The 20,454-nt window shown below is 46.8% G+C and overlaps 1 protein-coding gene across 1 annotated transcript in view; it reads left to right on the top strand.

Annotated features, from left to right (window-relative positions):
- ADAM12 (ADAM metallopeptidase domain 12) overlaps nt 1–20,037 on the top strand; it is a 299,802-nt gene extending 279,765 nt beyond the window's left edge. The window contains exons 22-23 of the mRNA XM_040486933.1: nt 16,545–16,675; nt 18,822–20,037. Coding sequence (XP_040342867.1) covers nt 16,545–16,675; nt 18,822–18,882 — 192 coding nt within the window. The 3' untranslated portion in view covers nt 18,883–20,037. The remainder of the gene's footprint in view (nt 1–16,544; nt 16,676–18,821) is intronic.
- Nucleotides 20,038–20,454: the final 417 nt, after the last annotated feature.

Genomic DNA, 20,454 nt, shown 5'->3' with positions numbered 1-20,454 from the left:
CTGGGGGGCAGAGGGGATGGCTTTTGCGTGCCCACCTGGAGTGAGAGTAAGGTCAGGTGTGGTCAAAACGTTTCACTCTTACTGGGTCACCCTGTTCCCACCTCTTTGGGCTAGAGACAGCAGGCTTTCCTCGAGCCTCTTTTTGGTCTGGTGCCATTGGCATTTCCAGATTGGGAGCCTCTCCAGAGCCCAGGCCAGGATATAAAAAAGGCAAAACCAAAAACAAGAACTCACTGTTGGGTAGTTCTGTGGGTTCTAAGGTCTATAGGCAGTCCGCTTACTTTTTTCCAGCTTTCAGAGTCTCTGTAAGTTGCTCTGTGGATTTTCTCGAAACTTTCTTGTTGTAATTCACAGGAGGTACAGGAGGTAATTCGCAGGAGGTGCAGGAGGTAATTCGCAGGAGGTGTAGGTTGTAGTGTGCCTATTCCATCTTGTCCAGACCTCATTTCTTTTTCTATTTCTCTGATTACTGCTACACTTGAACTGATTTTTATACATCTCTTAACCAACGGTGTGCCATTACATTGCTGTCAACAAATAAAACATGAAAAGCCTTGATTTTTCGGCGATTTCTCTGCCATAATGAAAAATCCCACCATGGCCAATTTCAAGCAATCAATGTGATGTCACTAAAGGAGGAGCAGGGATTGGCTGACATGGGCTAGTACCCGCGGCTCCAACATGCAGCTGCTATTTATCACCTATATTTGTTCTGTGAACTGTCTGTTCCTACCCCTTGCCTATGTTTTTCTACTTGAGAGTTTTTCTTCCTGATTTGTAAGAGTTTATTTTCTTAATGAGGACTATTCATCCTTTTCCGGTAATTTATTATAAACATTTCCCTAATTCATCTTTGAATTTTATTTATGATATTTTGGGTTGTAAAAGGACTTCCAGCTTTGAACATTAAATGTATTCAGTATTTGTGAATTCTCCCATTTCTTTGTGCTTACAAAGTCCCCTTCCGTTTCAATACCACTCAAGATCTACCTCCCGTTTCTTCTGTTTGTTTCGATGGCTGTTGAGAGCCCTTTTACATCTGTTTTTCTAACCTGACGTGGATTTACGTGGGTGGAAGGCAGTGGGCATGTCCTAAACCTTTTGGGCGATGGACTTATTCGAGATCTGATGAGAGCTTTGAACCTTCAGAAAACGTGCCACACCTCAATATTTTGTGTGCAGATTTCAGATTTCTGCCGAGCCCGTAAGCCTCTTCCCCACGGAGTCCCTTATACAAAGCCTTTTTATGTATCTTCAAGCAACTTATCAGTCCACCATGTCAAACCGGGACTGTCTTTAACAGACCATGGGATCTGAGGCAAGATATTTCTACTTGCTGGAATCCCTTTTTCCTGACAGCAGCGAATGCCTACAGAAGTCACTCCCTCAAGATTTCCTTTAAGACAGGCCCTCCAAAAAGGCCATTCTGTTTTTGTGAAACTAAGGAAATGTTACCCTTTAAACATTAGGAACTGAAAAATCCACATTTCTCACTCCAGGCTGGTGTGTGTCTGGAGCTTTTCCGAGACATATGATAGACATTAAGCTCACGCTTTCTCTCCCGTCACACATAGGAAACTGAAATTAATTCCATGCAGGTGTGGCGAATATTTGGAGGTGGCTCTTACTTGGCATCACAGATTGAATCCACTGACTGATATGTGGCACCTTAGAGTCCCCGTGCCCTGCCCCACGCAGCTTGACCAACACACTGTGGTTAGCCGTGCCTCGTGTGTCCAAACTTACCATCCAAACTTTCCGGAAGGAAAACGTTATCACAAACGTACTATGTACGTCCCATCGAAAGGGTTAGTTCTTTATAGAAAACATTGGATCTCTCCAGCAAATGTTCTATTTGATTTCTACAAATGTAAGACACTGGGATCAGCTCCGTCTCTTGTCCACGAACGTGCCCTTCCTGTGTCCCTTTCCTTCGCGGGGTAATGGCCCTCGGCACGCAGGCTTCTCTACCTAACTCCTCAGCCTTGATCAAGGAAACCAACTTCCGCTTCCTTTTCATCCTGTCAGCTATTTTAGAGGAAACTAATCCAGGGCGTTCATCTAGCTGTTAGCTGACTGCGGCCAAGATCCCCCACAGCACGAAAGGCAAAGAGCGGGCTTGGGAACAGGGTAAAATAATGAAAACCAAAGGGGTCACAGAGGTGTGTGATCACCTTGTGTGCATGTGTAGGCGGGAGCATCCTAGAATGCCCTCATTCTAGGTGGCATTGGGTCTGCCCTGCCCTAAAGGAAACACACATTCTTGAGGGGATCAGACCAATAGGCATACATTTGCATATTACATGTATCTTTCAAAGCAGCAAGGGACTTTTCCTGCGCCTGCTGCTGCCAGTAGGGTTCATCTCAGACTCTGGAAGGCAAGAAAGAGGAAAGAAAAACAGGGGAAGTTCCAGAGGTGGCTGTGGGTGGACCCCAGAAGGCTTTGAGAGACCTTCTGGTGATGGTTGTTCTGAAGATATTTTATGTAGTTTTTCTCTGACTACAATAGTGTGAAAAATCAATCCGCTTTGCCCCCTTCCCCGGCCCCCCGCAAAAAGTCAATTCTACCATTATGGTAATTTTTTAAAGACAAAGAGTAATGTGTACTCAGGGAAGAAGATAGAAGCACCTAGCAAGTGTGGGTCTTGAGCAGAAGTCTGAAAGTACCTTCTGGGGAAGAAGCCGCTTGAGACGGCAGGCGTGAGCAGACACCAGCCGCAGGAGAGGAGAGACCAGCGCTTGGCTGCAGAAGGGTGCACAGAATAATCCAGGGAAAGAAGCAGTTTTTTGGTTTTTTTTTTTTTTTTTTGTAATTTTTTTTAACGTTAATATTGCGAGAGAGAGAGAAAGAACACAAGCAGGAGAGGGGCAGAAAAGAGAGAAGGGCACAGAGGATCCAAAGCAGGCTCCATGCTGACAGCAGTGGAGCCCAATGCGGGGCTCAAACTCGCAAACCGCGAGATCATGACCTGAGCCGAAGTCGGGTGCGTAACCGACTGAGCCACCCAGGCGCCCCAGAGAAGCCCTTTCTCGACTGCAGGCTTTGTTCGTGAAGTCAACTGACCTGACTTCCAGGAAGGAGACAGGGAGATGCCAGAAACACAGGGTGAGCTAGGGGCCCCTGGAGTGAAAACGTCTGACACCAAGTTTTGCGTTTTCCTCTTCTGCGGGCTGGTCCCTATGATGTCCTCAAACCTTCGGGGAAGCACGCACACCATCACCACTGTGACCTAGAGTCAGTCCCCAGTAGGCTGGAGAATGAAGGAGAAGCTGATGTCCAGGGAGAGAGTAGCACCCTGAAGGGTCAGGTCGGAGACGCCCAGTGGGGGAGGAGGCAGGCAGCAGCCGGAAACAGAGACGCCAGGCGGGGAACCATAAGACGGGGCCTCCAGCCATTCAAGCTGAACGTAACGATAAGTGTGACCCTCAAAAGAGCAGAAAATACGAGGACACGCCTGTTCTTAATTGCCAAACACCAGTGTGTATGATTTTGCTTCTGGAAGAGAAGATGGGCCAATAGGGACGTTTAAACCCTCGGGGTTTCCCTTAGATTTCTAGACATTTCCACCTGACATCCTTTCTGTGCTTTATTCCCATGAATCAGTTTAATGAATTCATCTGAAGAAAAACATGTTCAACGTCACATCTAAGAAATAGATATTTCTGAAGAAAAAAAAAAAAAAAGATTTCTGCTCCCAGAAAATTACAGCTAGAGAGGCCTGTGCTAAGTAGCAGCAGATTGAAACACAATTTTCTGCTGTCAAACTGAAACGTGCCAGGATTCTAAGAGAGCAGAAGCGGCACCTTCAATTCAGGGATGGGCCATTTTTCAGGAGAGCGAGAACTTCACGAAAGCATCACTCTCTTAGCGTTATCGTCTGTATTTTAAGGTTTGCCCCTTAAAGTAGCATTTGAACTATACATGCTGATGTGTGGTCCTGTTTGGTTTCGGGTCACTTTTGCTTATTTTAAGTCCTTGGTTTCCTGGAAAATGCTAGGCAGTGCTTGTCCTCCGTGCAGTCTCATCGGTGAATTAGATTACTGAACTGACGGGCCAAGTTTATTTTTCCAGCCAGATCAGCTTCTTTAGGAAAACAATAGGAACCAAAAAAGAACACTTGGACCCATATCTCAGACTGACTTTTGCTGCTAGGCCCCTGAGAATATTTGCCAACCCTGTTTCTGGCACGACACAAATTTCATCCACACGGCAATGACGGGATTCATTCATTTCAGTTTTTATTCCTATAACCAAATAGTGTATAAATGCATTTATGTGTGCATGTCTGTGTCTGACTGTGTTATTTTACTAACTTTTTTTTGGCATAAGGAGCCTTCTCTTTGTATTTTAAGTTGTTCTAAAATAGCAAACATCTATTGAACACCAAACGTATGGCTGGTGCTCCTGAGTGAAGCATTTTACGGGCATTTCTGACCCTCTCTCGGAGCCGAGGGGCCGATGCCTTCCTTGGCCCCATTTTACAGGGGATGAAACGGGGCAGACTGAGGCCAAACAGCTTGTCTAGTGAGGCCCCCAGAGGTGGGGAAGCCAGTGCGTTGTCAAAGCCACACGTGTGCCCCCTGCGGTCTGAAAGCGGAGGGTAGCTGGATGGGAAGGAAGCAGAGACTGTTCTGGTTACACAGTGAGGGCCGCTCTGGTTTGCATAGTTTGGACCACTGAGCACCTCCGGAATCTTTCATTCATCTCCCCTCCCGCTTTGCCACGGAGATACAAGGTGATCGGGGGGAAGGGGGAAACCTTCTGGTAGCATGGAGAGGCTTCGGTCTGCGTTTCTCTTGCCTTTTGCTTGCACACGGCGGTCCTTCTTGTCCTCGCTGGTCTTTCCCGGAACCAGCCCTTGTTCAGGACCATGATGGCATCGGAGCTGCGTGTTGAACACGAAGAAGGCCGCGTGCGTTTTCGGTGGCGGTGGAGATTGCCGGTTCGGTGTTTCTGGCAGGACGCTTCTCCTCCTCTAACACCTTGTCGGTGTCTGTAGAACATACGACGAGCCGTGTTTTGTAAAAGGGGAACAGCCAACCTTGTGCAGTCTCTTCTGACGGAGAAAAGGCTGCCAAGCAACCAAACTCCGCTCAAGTGGCCGCAGAGGGAGGAGAGGCCTGTTTCGAGAAGCTCCGAATGGCGCTCCCGCCCCAGCCACCCCCCCTCCCCCAACAGAGTGCCGAACGGTTCGCACGGGCTGGTAAACAATAGCTACTCATTCGTGGGTGCTTTGTCAGGATACAGATGTGCACGAGACAAATGAATTTAGAGCTTGAGCCCTGACTTTCAAAGTCCTCCTTCAATGGAACGAACTCAGCATCCGAATGAATAAGGACTTGTACTCTTCTGGCCTGTGCGGGTGTCTGAGATTTAAACCAGCGCTCACGGGGCCTGGAAATCTGATGATTTAGGTCCTTGCTCATCAGAAATGCCGACGTGTAATGAGAAAAGGAAATCCGTCTGTCAAGATGTTCTCCCAAGGAAGGGAGATGAAATACGAGGAAACTGATCTTTATAAAAAGGCTTCATTACACCAGGCCCAACCCAAAAGCTAATAGCTGAGCCAACGTGCTGGAAAGAGCCCTCCCATGCCTGCTCGCTGCTTTCCAGATTTCCCCCTTTGGCCCAGATGTTCTCCAACCCCGCCTCCGCCCTGAGCTTTCCTGCACTCTTCCCGGGAGTCTCCTCGCTCACCTGCTGCCTCGGCCTGGAGTCCCCTCGATACTCTCTCTGGCCCATTTCAGAAGGCACGGACTGAGTTACGCACCTGCAGAAACACCCACGTCCAGTCCCTTGAACACAGTAGGTGCGTCGGAAAGAACGCAGAATGGACGCGAATTTTAAATAGTAAAAAGTACGCCTCGTCACAGTGTCCGTTATTCCCATGGGCCTGCCATCCTCCACGAGTCATGACTTAGTAAAACTTTGAGTCCCTTCCTCCCGCGAGTCTAAAATGGAGCTACCAAGGTCTCGGACTCCTGCTCACCTCTCCCCTGCCACCACCCGCCCAGTGCTTCCAGAAATCTTAACTGAAATTTCTTTGGTTTCATATCACACGCCAATTCTTCGCGCGACAAACCCATCGGAGGTCTTTCAAAGCATCTATTGCACGCAGAAGCACCCATTTCGCTCTGGAGAGAAATAACTTGAGAGGGAAGCCATTCACACGGTAACGGTATTCTTTTTTTTTTTTTTTTCAACGTTTTTATTTATTTTTGGGACAGAGAGAGACAGAGCATGAACGGGGGAGGGGCAGAGAGAGAGGGAGACACAGAATCGGAAACAGGCTCCAGGCTCCGAGCCATCAGCCCAGAGCCTGACGCGGGGCTCGAACTCACGGACCGCGAGATCGTGACCTGGCTGAAGTCGGACGCTTAACCGACTGCGCCACCCGGGCGCCCCACGGTAACAGTATTCTAAGGGATGTTTGTTCCCCACTCCTTTCTGTTCCCATAAGCGCGTGAGCTATACTGAAAAAAAAAAAAAAAAAAAAAAACAACGGATGCCTGTTTTACCCTTTGCATTTGTTAATAGGTAATGTGTAGCCATTATTACAAATTCCCACAGTACAAAGGGTTACTCGGAAAACTCTTGGTCTCCTTCCCACCTCTGCCTCCGGGCTTCTTTTCTCAGAAGCAGTCGTCGTTACTAGACAACTTCGGATCCAGAGGAAAGCTTCACTGCCACTTTGTCTCTCTCTGCAGAGAGGGATTATTGAAAATTCGGAAATTTTCACACACGCAAGATGGGAGAAAAGAGCGCAGAGAAACCTTGTCTGCCCGACAGCCACCCTCAGCACCTGCCAGCTTGCTGTCAGTCTTGTTTTATTGCAGATTCTTGTTTGGAACTCAAATGGTGGCATCACCTGGCCTTCCCTCCACTCACCTGTTCCCGGGCAATGACACGGGGGTCCGCCTCATTCTTTTCAGTGGCTACCTCGAATTTCGTTGTGGAGCCATCCCTTCAGTTATTTAACCTGTGCTGAGGTCCACATGGGTTGTTTCCAGTCATTTGCTGCATCAAAGAGGCACGCTCTTGCCCCGGGACCTGGGGCCCGGTGAGCAAGGATGTCTGTGGGGTGACATCTGAGGAACATGATTGCTGTTCAAAGGCCCTGTGACCTGAGAGGTGGACCAGTCTCGAAAGGAGTCACGCTGATTTCTACTCCCCAAGTCCCCACCAACGCGGTGTTCAGAGATTTTGCTTCTCTTTGCCAAAATGATAGGTAAAAAAAAAAAACAACAACAATAAATGCTATCCACGGTTCTCTCCCCATAAATGAGACCGGGCCTCTTTTTGCTGGTTTAATATTAAGATCCATTTGTGTTTACTTTCCTTTTTCGTCAACTGTCTTTTCGTCTCCTCTGCCATCTCTTACTGTCACGTTCACAAAGGCGTGTCCTCCCAAAGAATACATTTTTGTCTCTTTCTTCTTCTTTCGTGATCTTTTTTTTTTTTCCTCACTGAAACATTTGATCCATTTGCCCCTGATTTTGGTGTATAAACTGAAGTAGGAACCCAACTCCCGTTTTTCAGAGGGCCACCCGAGTTACCCTCAACCCCATGTGTTCGCTGCTTTGTCCTTTCCGGGGCCAGTGTGCCTTCCGCAAGGCCGTGGTAGTGCTCCCTCCTGCTCCCCAGCACACGCTAGAGAGCACACCTGCATCCCTGGGCTCTGGGATCGTTACATGAAAATAGCTAATATTATTAGTGCGCCTGTGTAATACGTCTTTGCTAAATGATAGCTAGCCATTTTTCGAATGTATTATTTTCTCCATTTATCTCGATCATTTCCCTCTTTCTTTAGGTTTATTTCTCTATTTAGACCCTTACTCCATTTCTATTCATACTTTATTGTTTATTTTATTCGTATGCTGTCACATAAGCACAGAATTCTAGGGATTTCCCTCCAAACACTGCATTTTTATCTGTGCTCATCGGTTCTGATTTGTACCATTCTCAATATTTGCAATTTTTCACATAACCTACGCCTTCTGCTTTTCGTTTTTTACTTTGGCCCAGAGGCTGAACGTATTTTTCTTTTTGTTGCCATTAATTTTCAAGATGTCTAAAATACAGAAAAGTGAAAATAATCTAGGAGTCACCCACGTTTATAGTACGTAGAAACAACCATTGTCATCGCTACATTTTTCTATGCATGCGCCTACTTAAGTCTCAGATATGACATGCATACCGTTTCCTTTTGTTAAAAAAAGTAAAAACAAAGCAGTACAAAGTCACCATGACTGCCTCAGATGCAATCACTTTTGTAGGTTGGTCTTGATTTTTTATAGAACCTTTTAGGTATTTTACATACCTGGATATCCAATGAACATATAGGATGCCATGTTTTTTGATTTACACAAATGGTAAAACGGTACCGTTAGCTTCGCACAATTTGTACTTACATTCAACTGTGTTTAACTTTTTCATTGAAGTAGAGTTGACAGAATGTTACGTTAGTTTCGGGCGCACACAGAGTGATTTGACAACTCTCTGTGTTAGGCTACGTTCATTAGTGCCGCCCCCATCTGTCACCATACGCTGCCATTACACCACTGACTGTAGTCCCTGTGTGGTGCCCTTCATCCACATGATTCATTCATTCCGTAACTGGAAGCCTGTACCTCCCGCTCCCCTTTACCCATTTTTGCCCATCCCCCTTCCCACCTCCCCCCACTGGCAACCACCAGTTTTGTTCTCTGTACTCATGGATCTGTTTCTGCATATTTCGGTCATTTGTTTTTTTAAATTACACATTTAGATTCCACAAGTGAAATCACAGGGTATATGTCTTTCTCTCTCTTATTTCACTTAGCGTCATACCCTCTAGGTCCATCCATGTTGCTGCAAATGGCAGGATCTCATTCTTCTTTTATGGCTGAGTAATGTTCCATTGTACACGTATACCACATCTTCTTTATCCATTCATCTGTCAATGAACACAGAGTTGCTTCCCTATCTTGGCTATCGTAAATAATGCTGCAATAAACATAGGCGTGAATATATCTTTACAAATTAGTGTTTTGGGGGTGGGGGGGGTAAATAAATACCCAGTAGTAGAATTACTGAATCATATGGGGTTTTTTTAAGTTTATTTATTTTGAGAGAAAGGGCATGAGCAGGGGAGGGGCAGAGAGAGAATCCCAAGCAGGCTCTGCGCTCTCAGGACAGAGCCTGATGTGGGGCTCAATCCCACGAACCATGAGATCATGACCTGAGCCAGAACCAAGAGTCAGATGCTTAACCGAATGAGCCACCCAGGCACCCCTTGTATGGTATTTCTATTTTTAATGTCTTGAGAAACCTCCATACTGTTCCAGAGTGGCTGCACCAATTTACATTCCCACCAGTAGTCCAGGAGGATTCCTTTTTCTCCACATCCTCACCAATGCTTGTTATTGCTTATCTTTTGGATACTAGTCATTCTGACTTGTGCAGTGGTATCTCATCGTGGGTTTTTTTTCACTGTGGTTTTGATTTGCATTTTCCTGGTGATCAGTGCTGTTGAGCATCTTTTCATGTGTCTGTTCGTCATCTGTATGTCTTCCTTAGGAAAATGTCTATAAGTCCTCTGCCCGAGTTTTAGTAGGTTTTTTTGGTTTTCAGTTGTGTAAGTTCTTTATATGTTTTGGATATTAACTCCTTACTGGATATGTCTTTTGCAAATATCTTCCCCCACTCAGTAAGTTGCCTTTTCATTTTGTTGATGGTTTCCTTTGCTGTGCAAAAACTTTTTATTTGAGTGTAGTCCCAATAGTTGACTTTTGCTTCCCTTGCCTGAGAAGACATATCTAGAAAAATATTGCTAAGACCAGTGTCAGAAAGATTACTGCCTTTGTTCTCTTCTAGGAGTTTTATGATCTCAGGTCTCACATTTAGGTCTATGACCCATTTTTAGTTTATTTTTGTGTATAGTATAAGAAAGTGGTCCAGTTTTCCCAGCACCATTTATTAAAGAGACTCATTTCCCCATTGATTATTCTGGCTTCCTTTGTCAATAGATAGGCCAAGATAGGCATGGGTTTATTTCTGAGTTCTCTGTTCTATACCATTGATCAATGTGTCCATTTTTGTACCAGTACCACACGGTTTTGATTATTATAGCTTGATGTAGTATATCTTAAAATCTTGGATTGTGGCACCCCCAGGTTTGTTCTTCTTTCTCAAGGTTGCTTTGGCTATTCAGGGTCTTTTGTGGTTCCATACAAAGTTTAGTATTATTTATTCTAGTTTGTGAAAAATGCTATTGATAATTTTATAGGAATTGCATTGAATCTGCAGATTGTTTGGGGTAGTATGGGCATTTTAACAGTATTAATTCGGGGCGGCTGGGTGGCTCAGTCGGTTGAGCATCTGACTTCGGCTCAGGCCATGATCTCGCAGTTCATGGGTTGGAGCCCCATGTCGGGCTCTGTGCTGACAGCTCAGGGCCTGGAGCCTGCTTTGGATTCTGTGTCTCCCTCTCTCTGCTCCTCCCCTGCTCACACTCTGCCTCTCTCTCTCAAAAATAAATAAAGAGAAAAAAAATTTTATAAACAGTATTCTTCCCAATCCATGAGCATGGTATACCTTCCCATTTGTTTGTGTCATCTTCAGTTTCTTTCATCAGTGTTTTATAGTCTTCAGAGTACAAGTCTTTTACCTCCTTGGCAAAGTTTATTCCTAGGTATTTTATTATCTTTGGTACAATTATATTTTACTTTTTTGTTTCTAGAAATTTTCTTTATTATTCATATATTCAGGCTTGTTTTTCATTTCCTTAAACATAGAAAATTTGTTCCAATAACTCCAAAATCTGAAGTCTCTGAGTGTGTCACTCCTGGGGTTTCCTTTACAATTCCTTGCTTCTTCACATGCGTGGTAATTTTTTACTATGAGCTGCTCATTTTTCTGGAAAATTATCTAGAAAACTCTCTGAGAGTTCTTTGAGATCTTGGATGAAGGTGTGACCCCCTGGAGAGGATGTATTTTGCCTCTGCCTGGTGCCCTGGAGGCATTCTCAGTTTGAGGTCCCTTTACATGGCTGTAGACTTAGTGACCACCCAGGTAATGTGATTTCAGCTTCGGTCCTCAAGCGCAATTTGTGGTTAGAGGTTTATTTTCCTACATTGATCTGCCTAGCACCAAGGGAACCCTCCTTACAGTCTCCTAGGGATAAGCAATATCCCTTCCAACATTCTTACCTGAGGTAGAGTCTTTGCAGAGCCTGGCTTTAGAGTGGAAAGGTTGGGAAGGGAATAGTTTCCTATTAAACTTGGGCTGGTGCTGACCTTTGACTCCTGCATCCCTCACCGTAAAAGGGTATCAAAATCAAAACTTAGGTTTTCCTAACTTGGCAGATGCCTTCTCAGCATCTGTCTGATACTTACCACTACTAGCTGCTGCTTCCAGTTAGATGCTGACCTGCTGATATCTTATATCTTGTAGCTCTTTGTTGCCTTAAAGAAAAAAAATTAAAAATATTTCATCCAACAACTTCAGTGGTTTTAGAGAGAGAATAGGTCAAAATAACCAGCCTGCCCTGTTACCAGAAATGGGAGACTCAGTTCCCAACTGTGGTTAGTTCTATAGTGTCTCCATTATCCTGGTTTGTGACATTCTGTTCTATACCCATAATTGCCACGATTTTGTTAGACTCAGGTCTACACTGAAAGGATTCAATGCTCAGTGATGATCTTTTGTGCCACCTATCCATTCCTTTACTGGCTAGCTGGTGTCCAGTCTGTTGTACATCCTTCTACAAGAGCTCTAGAAAAGTGTATTCTCAGAAGCTTTGCTCAAGCTTTGCTCAAGCTTTGCTCAAATGCTCAAAGACATTTGACTGTTGCTTTCGTTTTTCAGCAATAGTTTGCATATAAAATTAATGGATCACACTTAGTTTTTCCCAAACTCTTACACATGGGCTTCTTCAGTCTTCCCTGGAGAAATCAGAAGCTGGCTTTTTTCTGCCCTTTTAAGTGATAGGATTTTGTACCGGGCTGTCCAGTAACTTCAATAGGTTGTGTCTTAATATTGAAGAGTCTGATTCAATTCCCCCAGGGAAATGGTGTGCCCTTCTAATCCATAGATTTGACACTCTTTCTTTCAGAAAGGTTTTACAAAATCTAGGTATTTTTTTTCTATCTCTACTCAGATCCCTTAAGTGACACCATTTATATATATGCTGTGTAGCCTTTGCTATGGTCTGCATTTTACTGTTGAACCCCCTCGAACTTTTCTTCATTTCCCTCAGGACCTTCACAGCCCTTTGCTCAGTACTATCTTCATCCTTGGGTTTCATTGTTTTATTTTTCTCTTCCCCTTTTCTTTTGAGTTTCACCACCTCCCTTTTCATTTCTGTGCAGATACATTTTGGCAGGGTGGGTACTTAGCTTGTCTTCCTTTTCCTAGTGTGTCCAAACTCCTGAAAGGTGGGGAGTCCTTCCTGGAAAACCAGTCGCAGGACAACTGAGGGGAAGTCTAGGCCACTGCTCAGGGTTTTGCGGGATGACAGCGGTCTGGCCTTCCCTGCTTCCAGCACAGACTCTGCGGGCCCCGGCCCTGCTGCAGGCTTGCACCGATGGCTGGGCCTGTCTACACTGCTGCGTGTTCACCCTGGACACTTTGCGGTATCTGCTTCCTCCCCACGCCTGTCCCAAGCAAGGGGGAGCTTGTTTTCTTCTCAATGCTCCATCAGGTTGGCCACGGGGGCCATGCTCTCCTTTCTCTTGGCCTTTGCTCACCCTAGGCTGCTGGACACTTGGCACCCTTTTCATATGTATTTGTTTGGGGTTGTAAGGTTTCCTCGGAGATGGAGTATTGCCCCTCTATGTGCCTTTACTTCACTGTTCTCAGGTAGCTTCAGAAAGAAGGGTCACCTTACAGACAGGTGTAAGTCTTGAAAGCAGATTTGTCAAGACCCCTGCTTTTTCTGAAGAAAGAAAAGGTATTGCACATTTTCCTGAGAACCGGCTATCCTTGGAGTCATCTTGAAGCATATTCCTCACAGAGCCGGAGAGCCCGAGTATGGATGGTGGGGTTGACGCTGCCCCTGGCCCGGTGTCAGCATCAGGGGCGTCTCTCGCATCTTCCTGTGATAACATCTGACCTTCCTGTGGAGAGGTCTCTGGATATGCAGGATGCATTTACTCTCGCTTACGAGGAGGTTGATAACAGTTGAGAATTCTTTATGATGACGGTCAAGGCAGAGGGCTCCCGTTGGATTTAAAAATTTGTTCTCAACCCTCTAAAAACTTTGAAATGTGTAGCTGCTGCTAACACACGAGCAAACATGGAGAGATGAGACGATTCTACTTTATAGCATATCTCGACTTTCCTCCAGTATCTGGAAGTTGAAAAGGGAGAGAAATGGGGGTCTGATTTCCTGATTTTGTTTAAAAGGAAAATAGGCCTGGAGCGCCTGGGTGGCTCAGTTGGTTAAGCATCCAGCTCTTGATTTCGGATCAGGTCACGATCTCACAGTTTGTGTGTCTGAGCCCTGCATCAGGCTCCACACTAACAGCATGGAGCCTGCTCGGGTTTCTCTCTCCCCCTCTCTTTCTTCCCCTCCCCTGCTTGCATGCTCATGCTCGCTCGCGCTCTCTCTCTCTCTCAAAATAAATAAACATTAAAATATTTTTAAAAATAAAATTCTAAAAATGACATGAGAATAGGTCTATGGGACCTATTGTTTACATTAGTAAACAATTAGTAAACCTAATGTTTACTGAGTGTGTACAACCTGGCCTGGAGTCCTTTCTCCACTCCATTCTGATGATGCTTCATGGCCAGACTGGACTTTTCTGGAAAACCTAGGCTCAGGCAAAGGCAGCATGAAGAGCAATGCCTAAAAGGCAGCATGGGAATTCTACCCCTCGCTCCACGGTCCCAGCCTGTGCAGCTAATGCCTCCCCCCAACTGTTAGAGATATTCCGATACCTTAAAAAGGGAGGCTGCTTTCATCTTGCACTGACTTCACTGTTGCCCTGTGCCAGTTTGGCCCTGGTAACAAGTGGGCATCTCACCTAGACAGCATCTGTGAGCGGGACCGATTTCAGAGCGGACTGCAGCCTCGCGGACCCCAGGGTTTGATCAACATTTCAATCAGCGTTTCCACTGTTGGGGCTTTGGTCACTATGGCGACCAACCAATTTATCCTCTAAACCAGGACCTGAGAGTTGCGATTAATAATTAAGGCCATGAATGTAAATTGCGAATGTCCCAAACAAACCAGGATGAATGGCCAATCCAATTATGTCCTAAGTTTCCATGATAGAGCCAAATGCATTACGATGCATTAGAACATGGATCTCACTTTTTCTCCAGCACTGCCGTAAAAACCCGACGTTATCTTTATTACCAAGACCAGATACTCATTCATTCTTCGCAGCAAAACTAGTCTCACTTAGGAATGAAGGCTTTAAACCTCAGAGCCTTTCCGTTTTATAGGTGCGTGCATTCACTTGTACGTCACACACTAATATCTTGCCCGTGGTTTTCTGCCATCTTACAGGAAGCGGGGCTTGCGTTATTCCCATAGTTCATTACCCAAAGTTTGGCGGTAGGATGACTGTACCTTTCAATGGTAAATTGACTCCATCGGTAATAGCTAGGCTATAGCAGTAGCACCTGTGCTAATTGCTTTCTAGGTAGCGTCTCCCACTCCTCACATCAATGTCAGGAGGAAGATACTCTTAGCATCCCCTCTCCGCAACTTCCAGAGGCTAAGTAACACCTGCGTTTGCAGAGCCTGGCCAAATAAACCACCAGCCTGGCTCCAGTGCCCCAGTTCTCAAGCACGTTAGACGGTCTTTATGCCTAGTCAAGGAATTTGCTTTAGTTTGTTTCTTTTCACGTGAGCTGGTAGAGAAATGGCACTTTTAAGTCTTTCCCTTGGTCCCGGGCCCATTGCCCGTCGTTTCAACTTGGCGTATTTTCCACACGGCTGTGATTCCACACACGCTTCTGGGGTTGCTACCTTCGCTTACAAAGATAGGCTACATGCTGTTGATACGTTTGCATTCAACTGAGCTCCGTGTGCTGAGGAAACGTCATTTTAATGGGATGGGTGCTGTGAGAAATTCAAGTCGAGGGTTTTTAAATCATCTGGAGTGGTCTTGGAAGGGTGGCATAGGACAGTAAGGTAGATCATCTGCTTATTAGGATGTCCCGTCTCCCTTGGGTCCTAGCAAAGGTTCCTGTAAGTTTTCGGTGCATTTGTGACTGCTTCTAGGCCACAAACACCAGAGAAGAAGGTGTCTCGGCACCTGTGTCCACCATGGGCCAAGGGGAGGGAATTGTCAACACCTAAAATGACTTCCCACCCCAGGTATCCCTCTGTCCCCCCTTTCCTCAGGGTAACCAAGGAAAGAGTCCCCTGAAAACCCTTGGCTTTACTGTTTGTTTCTCTGATTATTTCCCTTAAGCATGTTAAAATTTGTGGCCTGAGGGAAGGTTCATTATTATGTTGTTAATAATTATGTTCTGGGAGCTTCCTAGGCATTATGTTAAAAAAAATTTTTAATGTGTATTTTTGAGAGAGACAGAGTACAAGCAGGGAAGGAATGGAGAGAGAAAGGGAGACACAGACTTTGAAGCAGGCTCCAGGCTTCAGGCTGTCAGCACAGAGCCTGACTCAGGGCTCAAACTCATGCACTGGAAGATCATGACCTTGAACCAAAGTCAGACACTTAGCCAATTGAGCCACCCAGGTGCCCTCTTTTTTTTTTTTTTAGTCTACATGACGATGCTCTGAGATAGGTTTCGAGTTGGCAAGTGGCCGACACAGTCCCAAAGCATCAGTCTCTGAATAAAACCCAACGTAATGCCCAAGTTCATGCTCGCTCTTCTATTGCTGGCTCCCTCGCTAGGCTCTGATCAATGTGACACCTTTCTGTTCTCTTCCTTGTAGAGTTACACTTGTCCCTCAAAACACTTGGTCTTAGATTTTCCTTCTCAGCATCCCTTCCCATGTGAGCTTGTGATTCTTTGAAGTAAGGATTTTGGTAGAATTTCAGTGCATTTCGTTCAGCAATCTGGCTCAACATTTGCTATTCGGACCCCATAGTGACAGACGAAAAGTTGGCGACTTCATCCAGAGTTGAAGGAGTTCTGTTACAAGATTCTGGGAAATTTAAATAAATGGCATTAAACGAGATTTTCCACCAATCTCTGATTTTAGGCCTTTACAGATCGAAAGGAAGCTTAAGGACACAGGAAAGCTTACATCCTGCGGGTAGCGCTGGCCCAGAAACGCCAGTGTAGACGGCACCCCCGAGGCCTGTGACTGGTGTGCCATCCGAAGACCTCATTTGAGTGTGTGCAACTATGCGATGCTGTGGCTAAACCTTTGAAATGTCAGAGCAGATGTTGGCAAGGAGATTAACACAGATCAACAACGTGTACGGGGAGAGAAGGTGTTCAGAAAGTTTATTCTGGACGTGAGAACTGTGTGGCCTAGCACCTGCTTACACGCTGTTTCCCACTTCTGAAGTCAAGGTCGTGTCCCAGTTCATGGAGACGGGTGATCATATGATCATAATTCTGTGGTTTATTGCAGGGAACTTGGAAGCCAAACCCTCCTCAGAAGCCTCTGCCTGCAGATCCTTTGAGTAAGACCTCCCGGTTCACCAGCCCCTCCGCCAGGGCCCTGGGGCAGCCGGAGTCTGGGCTCTGCCTGGTGCCGCTCAGGTTGGTGTAACAGCCGGGCCTCTTTCTCCCCACAACCGTGTGGGGCACCCACACCCCCGGTGCTTTCCGCCCCGTCAGGACATGGGTCTGATGGCGTAGGCCGGGCTGTCTCTACCTCTGGTACCTGGGAACAGCATAAAACCGATGCAAAGGTAGATAGGAGCGTTACCCGGAGGCCGTCATGAGCTTCTACTCCCCAGGATCCCCATGCGGCTTCTAGCAAGGGCCCCAGTGTCCCTAAGAGATTAAACCAAGATCAAGTGGAACCGGATAGGGACCAGGCAGTGTCCCCCAAAGGGATGCACATTAGTGGCTTCCAAGTGGCATGATCCCACGAAGGCTGAGCACGCCTCCAACGCAGTCTTCAACCCGCACAAACTCTGCCCGACCCCTGCGGTCCCGAGAAAGGAGGTGAGCTTGGAGGGGCCCAGGTGAATAAGGAGGGCGTGAGGCGTTAGCTCCCGAAGACCTGGTACCCAGGGGGAGCTTCTCCACACAGCTAACGAAACCCCAGCTGTGGCCGCCGCTCACCCTGTCCCAGAGGACGGGAAGGCAGCCTCCTGACCCAGGGGGGTTGAAGGGGCCGTGGGCCGGGGCAGACCCACACTGCTTTTTGAGAGCTAATCAATTTCCAGGAATTTTGCGAGCTGGGTGTTAAACCGAGCGCCTATTTAAATAGCTATGCATAACTTCTCATGATAGAAGTTAGATGAAAACAAATGTAATAAATGCTCACAATTTTTTTCTTACATTTTACTGTGCTCTGGAGGTTACGTGCAGCTGTTTCTGGACAGTGGAGACGCCATGCAGGGTGGCGACCAGGCAGCTCCTCCGTGCTCGTGGGAAGAGACAAAGGCTACACATGGGCCGCCTCCCCCCCCCCCCCCACCTCTTTCCCTGCAGTGGGTAGATCGAACCCACAGCCAAAACACTCCTTGGACATACACTGCCCCGCCTTGGCAGGAAGCTTGCTATATGAGCTCAAAAGAACCAAAGGTCGTGTGTTGGCCAGGCCCTGGGCTCAATAATTCAGTGTCTCGAAAGGGGAAGACGTTCGTGATGTCATTACCACTCTTGGGAAAAATGGTTGGCCTCAGAGAGCTGCCTAACAAATCCCAAAGATAACTCTGGTCAAAGGGGGTAGAACAGTGGTGTAATTCTCGAGGGCGGAAATACGGAAAGACTGCAGACCATCCTAGTTATTTGGCTGTGGTTTCGTGTGCTCATCTTGAAGTTACTTGCTCAAAAGGGAAAAGCACGGCTTTACGTGGACACGACGAGTGGAGGGCTCTCTTTGTAAAGGTCATCCGGCAGTGGCCCACCGTCACCTCTGCCAGTCGCTGAGCCCAGGGCAAGCCCATCTTGGTCTTGCTCTTGAAGGAGAAGAATGTCCTGCACATTCATCTGGGAGGGATCCCTCATGCCCGGCTTTGCTCCCTGGAAATGCACAGGCCAGTCAGGTCCCCACAGGCAGACACGGGATGGGGACGACTTCGTGCTGCGTCCCTTTTCATATGAAAATACTGCAACTGTGAATGTATGGAGTTAAATGAAATTCATTGCTAAAATTTGTTTCATCTACTTTTTTTTTTTTTTCTAGAGAGAGACAGCATGTGTGGGGGAGGGGCAGAGAGTGGGAGGGAGAGAGACAGAATCCCAAGTAGGCTCTGAGCTGTCCGCACAGAGCCTGATACAGCTCAGAGCCTAATGCGGGGCTCGAACTCACGAAACCCTGAGATCGTGACCTGAACCGAAACCGAGAAACAGACGCTTAACCGACTGAGCCACCCAGGCGCCCCGTTGTTTCACTTACTTTTTACTTGTTTCGTGTGATTACTGGAAAACTTTCCATTACCTATCTTGAACGCGCACTGTTCTAGAGTCTGCTTGCAGAGAGGAGGGATGGCTTCGGTGAGGGCTCCCCTAGGTGGCCAGCTGGCATAAACCACCAGCAACCCTGCAGCCCTGAGCAAGGTCCCGGATGGGACCTGCAGCCCTCTTGGGGGGGGAAGGGGTGGGGGGAGGTCTGCTCCCAAAGGCTCAGCGAAGGGCAGGAAAAGACACCCAACTGCAGACATCTGTACACCCACAAAGGCCATTTCCAAGGCCTCCACCCACCCTCTCGTTTCCTCTTCCCTCGCTGCAGACCCACTCCGAAACACCCACGTCAAGTGCCCAGACCTACCCACGCTGCCTACGCGAAGTGAGAAGCAAGTCGCCATCTTTTTTCAACAGTGAAGACAGAAGTTTGCACTATCTTTCAACTCCAGTTGGGAGTTCTGTGTTTTTGTACCAACTTTTAGAATTTTTTTTTTTTTTTAATGTTTAAAACACCATTATTTTGAGAACTTCGAGCTACTGCCGTCGGTGCTGTGCTGTGCTATGGTGCTCTGTATACTTGCTCAGGTACTTATAAATTATTAATTTATGCCAAATGCTTGTTACAGTGCAGTGCGCTGTGGGAGGCATTTTTACCATCACTGAGTTTTTTCCACGGAAGGAAGGCTTGTGTGCTTTCAGCAGTTTAGTGAACTTGAAATATCATGCTTTATGGGCTTCTGGACAGGAGGTTCACTTTCCGATCGAGGCTTTATCGAAGAACTGTTCCCCAGCCATGCGTGGCTGTGGTTATGGCACAGACACAGCCCAGGAGACCCCAGGTAGAATGAATGCTGAGTGATTCTCTGGAACCCCTGATCTCGAGCTAGAGCCAAGGGCTTCGAGTCCAGGCTGGGTGTGGCTGTCGGGGAGACCCTGGCCCCGCCCACCAGCGGCTACGCCTTGAACTTCCAGGAGAGCAGGGAAGGATCTGGCTTGGGGCCAGGAAGCTTGGAAGAGAACCCGAGTTGCAGGAAGGAATTTTAAGGTGTGGCCGCCCCAGGACAGAGCCTGGAACACAGGAGGCCAGGCAGAAACTTGACCGTGAGCTCACCAGCCGTGAGCACATTTGGAGAGCAGGCAAAGACGGTGGCTTTGCAGAAACACTGCCCTCCGCACAGTGCTGGCCTCCGCGTCTTATCTAGATGGGGAAAGGTGGCGTTTCTACAAGGAGGCTCCTGCCCAGGCCTGAATCTCTCCCTGTACGGTTTGGCGCTGAGCAAATTACCACCTTTTCTCAACCGTAATACAGTGATTCTGTGTTCAGACGGATGGATGAGGCTTTCCATGGGACCATAACTATTTTCAGCTGTGAACCAGTAACCTGTAGATAAAAATCTTTTATTGCAAGGTTCAAACTTATTAAAAATTGGGCAGACTCCGTATGCCTGCAAAAACTACAACCGAATGGATGCCATGAGGCAGCCTGCGTCCGCCGTTCGTCTAGGACAAAGAATCCTAAGTTACTCGTAAGTTATTTAGGGAGGCATCGTCTCCATACGATCCTGAAGCTCCATACGATCCTGAAGTTACTTAGGGAGGCATTCTATTTTCCCAGCTTGGCCGCAGGAATCTCGAAAAGATATTTTTAGTATAAACACTTGCAACCTACCTGTTGAGCGGCACAGAATGTGATGAGGAAATCAATTTCCTAATCCTAAATATTCATGAAATGCATTCTTGGGCCGCGTCCCCTTTAACCTTTTACTCTTCACATGTCTGACTGGGGAGCCATTTCTCCACACGATCTTGAAGCTGCCTGCGTCTAATGGCATGAACATGACAAAAATACTCAGACAAGGTAAAATGCCATTATGCCTCTGTCTTCTAGTGGGGTCATATGTGACTCGTTTTGACACTGGAAGGCAACTGACAACAGTTCTGTAATTCACTCTGAGTGT

The sequence above is a fragment of the Herpailurus yagouaroundi genome, unplaced genomic scaffold, assembly GCF_014898765.1.
Source record: "Herpailurus yagouaroundi ecotype Mexico unplaced genomic scaffold, PumYag 163, whole genome shotgun sequence".
NCBI classification, from domain to species: domain Eukaryota; kingdom Metazoa; phylum Chordata; class Mammalia; order Carnivora; family Felidae; genus Herpailurus; species Herpailurus yagouaroundi.
The sequence above is the reverse complement of the archived record's forward strand: the minus strand, read 5'-3'. Positions and strand labels throughout refer to the sequence as shown.